The sequence below is a fragment of the Oncorhynchus clarkii genome, chromosome 33, assembly GCF_045791955.1.
Source record: "Oncorhynchus clarkii lewisi isolate Uvic-CL-2024 chromosome 33, UVic_Ocla_1.0, whole genome shotgun sequence".
NCBI classification, from domain to species: Eukaryota; Metazoa; Chordata; class Actinopteri; order Salmoniformes; family Salmonidae; genus Oncorhynchus; species Oncorhynchus clarkii.
In genome coordinates, this window is record NC_092179.1 from 21,966,246 (window position 1) to 21,972,969 (window position 6,724).

The 6,724-nt window shown below is 45.7% G+C and overlaps 1 gene segment (V, D, J or C); it reads left to right on the forward strand.

Annotated features, from left to right (window-relative positions):
* The first annotated feature begins 3,548 nt into the window (after window positions 1-3,548).
* Window positions 3,549-4,656, forward strand: LOC139392754 (Ig lambda chain C region-like). The segment is given in 2 exon segments: window positions 3,549-4,045; window positions 4,271-4,656. Coding segments are annotated over 2 exon segments (342 nt in total).
* The last annotated feature ends 2,068 nt before the right edge of the window (window positions 4,657-6,724 follow it).

Below are 6,724 nucleotides of genomic sequence, written 5' to 3' on the forward strand. Positions count from 1 at the left end.
CATAATCCTTCCATTAATTGGTCTAGTAATTCTATCCTCTCCTGGAACGTCTCTTGTCATGTGAAATGTTTAATGTCTGCTATCCCTCCTGTTTCCTCTGTCTCTTCTTCACAGGAGGAGCCTGGTGATTTGACAGGGGTGCCGGAGGAATATCACGATCTGCGCACGGTGTTCAGTCGGTCCAGGGCCACCTCTCTTCCTCCACACCGGTCGTATGATTGTAGTATTGATCTCCTTCCGGGAACCACCCCCCCCCGGGGTAGACTATACTCTCTGTCGGCTCCCGAACGTAAGGCTCTCGAAGATTATTTGTCTGTAGCTCTTGACGCCGGTACCATAGTCCCCTCCTCCTCTCCCGCCGGAGCAGGGTTTTTTTTTGTCAAGAAGAAGGACGGGTCTCTGCGCCCCTGCATAGATTATCGAGGGCTGAATGACATAACAGTGAAGAATCGTTATCCGCTTCCTCTTATGTCTTCAGCCTTCGAGATCCTGCAGGGAGCCAGGTTTTTCACTAAGTTGGACCTTCGTAACGCTTACCATCTCGTGCGCATCAGGGAGGGGGACGAGTGGAAGACGGCGTTTAACACTCCGTTAGGGCACTTTGAATACCGGGTTCTTCCTTTCGGCCTCGCTAACGCTCCAGCTGTCTTTCAGGCATTAGTCAATGATGTCCTGAGAGACATGCTGAACATCTTTGTTTTCGTTTACCTTGACGATATCCTGATTTTTTCACCGTCACTCCAGATTCATGTTCAGCACGTTCGACGTGTCCTCCAGCGCCTTTTAGAGAATTGTCTTTTTGTGAAGGCTGAGAAGTGCACTTTTCATGCCTCCTCCGTCACATTTCTCGGTTCTGTTATTTCCGCTGAAGGCATTAAGATGGATCCCGCTAAGGTCCAAGCTGTCATTGATTGGCCCGTCCCTAAGTCACGCGTCGAGCTGCAGCGCTTTCTCGGCTTCGCGAACTTCTATCGTCGTTTCATCCGTAATTTCGGTCAGGTGGCAGCTCCTCTCACAGCCCTTACTTCTGTCAAGACGTGCTTTAAGTGGTCCGTTTCCGCCCAGGGAGCTTTTGATCTCCTCAAGAATCGTTTTACATCCGCTCCTATCCTTGTTACACCTGACGTCTCTAGACAGTTCGTTGTCGAGGTTGACGCGTCAGAGGTGGGCGTGGGAGCCATCCTTTCTCAGCGCTCCCTCTCTGACGACAAGGTCCACCCATGCGCGTATTTTTCTCATCGCCTGTCGCCGTCGGAACGTAACTATGATGTGGGTAACCGCGAACTGCTCGCCATCCGGTTAGCCCTAGGCGAATGGCGACAGTGGTTGGAGGGGGCGACCGTTCCTTTTGTCGTTTGGACTGACCATAGGAACCTTGAGTACATCCGTTCTGCCAAACGACTTAATGCGCGTCAGGCGCGTTGGGCGCTGTTTTTCGCTCGTTTCGAGTTCGTGATTTCTTATCGTCCGGGCTCTAAGAACACCAAGCCTGATGCTTTGTCTCGTCTCTTCAGTTCTTCAGTAGCCTCCACTGACCCCGAGGGGATTCTCCCTGAGGGGCGTGTTGTCGGGTTGACTGTCTGGGGAATTGAGAGGCAGGTAAAACAAGCGCTCACTCACACTCCGTCGCCGCGCGCTTGTCCTAGGAACCTTCTTTTCGTTCCCGTTCCTACTCGTCTGGCCGTTCTTCAGTGGGCTCACTCTGCCAAGTTAGCCGGCCACCCTGGCGTTCGGGGTACGCTTGCTTCCATTCGCCAGCGTTTTTGGTGGCCCACCCGGGAGCATGACACGCGTCGTTTCGTGGCTGCTTGTTCGGTCTGCGCGCAGACTAAGTCCGGTAACTCTCCTCCTGCCGGCCGTCTCAGGCCGCTTCCTATTCCCTCTCGACCGTGGTCTCACATCGCCTTAGATTTTGTCACCGGACTGCCTTCGTCAGCGGGGAAGACTGTTATTCTTACGGTTGTCGATAGGTTCTCTAAGGCGGCTCATTTCATTCCCCTTGCTAAGCTTCCTTCTGCTAAAGAGACGGCACAAATCATCATCGAGAATGTTTTCAGAATTCATGGCCTTCCGTCAGACGTCGTTTCGGACAGAGGTCCGCAATTCACGTCTCAATTTTGGAGGGAGTTTTGCCGTTTGATTGGGGCTTCCGTCAGTCTCTCTTCCGGCTTTCACCCCCAGTCTAACGGTCAAGCAGAACGGGCCAATCAGACTATTGGTCGCATCTTACGCAGTCTTTCTTTTCGTAACCCTGCGTCTTGGTCAGAACAGCTCCCCTGGGCAGAATACGCCCACAACTCGCTTCCTTCGTCTGCGACCGGGCTATCTCCTTTTCAGAGTAGCCTCGGGTACCAGCCTCCGCTGTTCTCATCTCAGTTCGCCGAGTCCAGCGTCCCCTCCGCTCAGGCTTTTGTCCAACGTTGCGAGCGCACCTGGAAGAGGGTCAGGTCTGCACTTTGCCGTTATAGGACGCAGACTGTGAGGGCTGCTAATAAGCGTAGAACTAAGAGTCCTAGATATTGTCGCGGTCAGAGAGTTTGGCTCTCCACTCAGAACCTTCCCCTTAAGACGGCTTCTCGCAAGTTGACCCCGCGGTTCATTGGTCCGTTCCGTATTTCTCGGGTCATTAATCCTGTCGCAGTTCGACTTCTTCTTCCGCGATACCTTCGTCGCGTCCACCCGGTCTTCCATGTCTCCTGCATCAAGCCCGTCCTTCGCGCCCCCGCTCGTCTTCCCCCCCCCCCCCCATCCTTGTCGAGGGCGCACCCATCTACAGGGTCCGTAGAATTTTGGACATGCGTCCTCGGGGCCGTGGTCACCAGTACCTCGTAGATTGGGAGGGGTACGGTCCTGAGGAGAGGAGTTGGGTTCCCTCTCGGGACGTGCTGGACCGTGCGCTGATCGAGGATTTCCTCCGTTGCCGCCAGGTTTCCTCCTCGAGTGCGCCAGGAGGCGCTCGGTGAGTGGGGGGGTACTGTCATGTACTGTCATGTTGTGTCTTGTCTCTGTCCTTTCCCTTCACCCTGTCTCCCTCTGCTGGTCGTTGTTAGGTTACCTTTTCTCCCCCGCTTTCCCCCAGCTGTTCCTTGTCTCCTCTGACTACCCATTCACCCCGTTTCCCACCTGTTCCCTTTTTCCCTCTGATTAGGTCCCTATATCTCTCTCTGTTTCTGTTCCTGTCCTTGTCGGATTCTTGTTTGTTGTGTTTCATGCCTGAGCCAGACTATCGTCATGTTTGCTGTAACCTTGTCCTGTCCTGTCGGAATCTGCCGGTCTATCTGAGCCTACCTATGTTTGGTTATTAAAGAAGCTCTGTTTAAGTTAGTTCGCTTTTGGGTCCTCATTCACTCACCATAACACGTTTATTTATGTCTGGTTTTTATGATTGCGGACTATAACGTAAATCTGGAAAATAACTATTTAATAGTATTGTATATAATATTCATCATTGTTGCATTGTGTTCCTGCTAGACTTCATAGTTAGTGTGAAGACAAAGGGTCTCAGTTATGGTTGTAACTGACTTCATAATCTAACATGGATGATATGTTATGAAAATACTATGAATACGAGTAGGCTATTCTGATCAGATTCATTCCTTAACAATATCTGTAGAACATGTATAACTGACACCATATGACTAGTAATGTCACGTTCTGACCTTTATTTCCTTTGTTTTGTATTTATTTAGGATGGTCAGGGCGTGAGTTGGGTGGGCAGTCTATGTTTGATTTTCTATGATTTGGGATTTCTATGTTTCGGCCTAGTATGGTTCTCAATCAGAGGCAGGTGTCATTAGTTGTCTCTGATTGAGAATCATACTTAGGTAGCCTGGGTTGCACTGTTTGTTTGTGGGTGATTGTCTATGTTAGTGGCTTGTGTCAGCACAGGTCTAATTTGTAGCGTCACGGTTGTTTATTGTTTTGTATGCAGTGTTCAGTACTTTCTTTATTAAATATTCACTATGAACACATACCACGCCGTGTTTTGGTCCTCTGATCCTTCTCGCCTCTCCTCTTCAGATGAAGAGGAGGACGACCGTGACAAGTAACTCTAGTTTTTTAGCCACTTTATACTTGTTCAGTTCATAAATCTGCTTTGTATAATTACTTTAGTGTTTAAAAGCTGTAGAGAAAACAATCTAACTGTTACATTTGTATTTAGAGGGCATTTCCAATTCACTTTATTTGGATGTGTACTTGATTGAAGATAATCTTTAAGTGTAGCTGTACTTGATGTAGTTACTTAGTTGACGTGTTCTGTTTGTTCCAGGTAACAGTGCCCCCACCCTCACCGTCCTGCCCCCCTCTAGTGAGGAGCTGTCCAGTACAACAACAGCCACACTGACATGTCTGGCCAACAAGGGCTTCCCCTCAGACTGGACCATGAGCTGGAAAGTGGACGGGACCAACAAGAACCAGGAGACCAGTCCCGGGGTCCTGGAGAAGGATGGTCTGTACAGCTGGAGCAGCACCCTGACTCTCACTGCCCAGGAGTGGACCAAGGCAGGAGAGGTGACCTGTGAAGCCCAGCAGAAATCCCAGACTCCAGTCACCAAGACCCTGAGGAAGGCTGACTGTTCTGGGTAGGACCCCTCAGTCACACCCCTGTGGAGAGAGGCTGCTGGTTCCTCTGCTTTGACTCTGTTCTGAGATCAGATGTTCTCTGTCTTATTGATCTCTGACATGTAGACAAACAGAGGGCTTTGCTTGAGTTCATGTGTCAATCATCTCTGTAGACTGAGGTTGTATCATTGTTAGATGTGATGTGTTCTGTTTTATTACTATTAGATACTGTAGGAATGTTTGCTTTGATGATCAATATATGAAAATAAAGATTTCCCTTTGGAACAAATATTTTTTTTTTCTCTTTCAATGTTGTTGAATGGTGTAATCATATATTCATAAAGCCTGATTCACAGTTTCTTTTAAAACTACTGTATCAGACCTAAATGTCATTGCTTAGTTATTTATGTTCTCATTGCATTGTCATCAACCAATAGTTCATATTAACACAAGATGCTACAATGTTAACAGATTACCAGGAGAGGTCTAGATACTACAATGTTAACAGATTAACAGGAGAGGTCTAGATACTACAATGTTAACAGATTAAGAAGGAGAGGTCTAGATACTACAATGTTAACAGGTTAACAGGAGAGGTCTAGATACTACAATGTTAACAGATTAACAGGAGAGGTCTAGATACTACAATGTTAACAGATTAACAGGAGAGGTCTAGATACTACAATGTTAACAGATTAACAGGAGAGGTCTAGATACTACAATGTTAACAGATTAACAGGAGATGTCTAGATACTACAATGTTAACAGATTAACAGGAGAGGTCTAGATACTACAATGTTAACAGATTACCAGGAGAGGTCTAGATACTACAATGTTAACAGATTAACATGAGAGGTATAGATACTACAATGCTAACAGATTAACAGGAGAGGTCTAGATACTACAATGCTAACAGATTAACAGGAGAGGTCTAGATACTACAATGTTAACAGATTAACAGGAGAGGTCTAGAAACTAGAATGTTAACAGATTAACAGGAGAGGTCTAGATACTACAATGTTCACAGATTAACAGGAGAGGTCTAGATACTACAATGTTAACAGATTAACAGGAGAGGTCTAGATACTACAATGTTCACAGGTTAACAGGAGAGGTCTAGATACTACAATGTTAACAGATTAACAGGAGAGGTCTAGATACTACAATGTTAACAGATTAACAGGAGAGGTCTAGATACTACAATGCTAACAGGTTAACAGGAGAGGTCTAGATACTACAATGTTAACAGATTAACAGGAGAGGTCTAGATACTACAATGTTAACAGATTAACAGGAGAGGTCTAGATACTACAATGTTAACAGATTAACAGGAGAGGTCTAGATACTACAATGTTACCAGATTAACAGGAGAGGTCTAGATACTACAATGTTAACAGATTAACAGGAGAGGTCTAGATACTACAATGTTAACAGATTAACAGGAGAGGTCTAGATACTACAATGTTAACAGATTAACAGGAGAGGTCTAGATACTACAATGTTAACAGATTAACAGGAGAGGTCTAGATACTACAATGTTAACAGATTAACAGGAGAGGTCTAGATACTACAATGTTAACAGGTTAACAGGAGAGGTCTAGATACTACAATGTTAACAGATTAAGAAGGAGAGGTCTAGATACTACAATGTTAACAGGTTAACAGGAGAGGTCTAGATACTACAATGTTAACAGATTAACAGGAGAGGTCTAGATACTACAATGTTAACAGATTAACAGGAGATGTCTAGATACTACAATGTTAACAGATTAACAGGAGAGGTCTAGATACTACAATGTAAACAGATTACCAGGAGAGGTCTAGATACTACAATGTTAACAGATTAAGAAGGAGAGGTCTAGATACTACAATGTTAACAGATTAACAGGAGAGGTCTAGATACTACAATGTTAACAGATTAACAGGAGAGGTCTAGATACTACAATGTTAACAGATTAACAGGAGATGTCTAGATACTACAATGTTAACAGATTAACAGGAGAGGTCTAGATACTACAATGTTAACAGATTACCAGGAGAGGTCTAGATACTACAATGTTAACAGATTAACATGAGAGGTATAGATACTACAATGCTAACAGATTAACAGGAGAGGTCTAGATACTACAATGCTAACAGATTAACAGGAGAGGTCTAGATA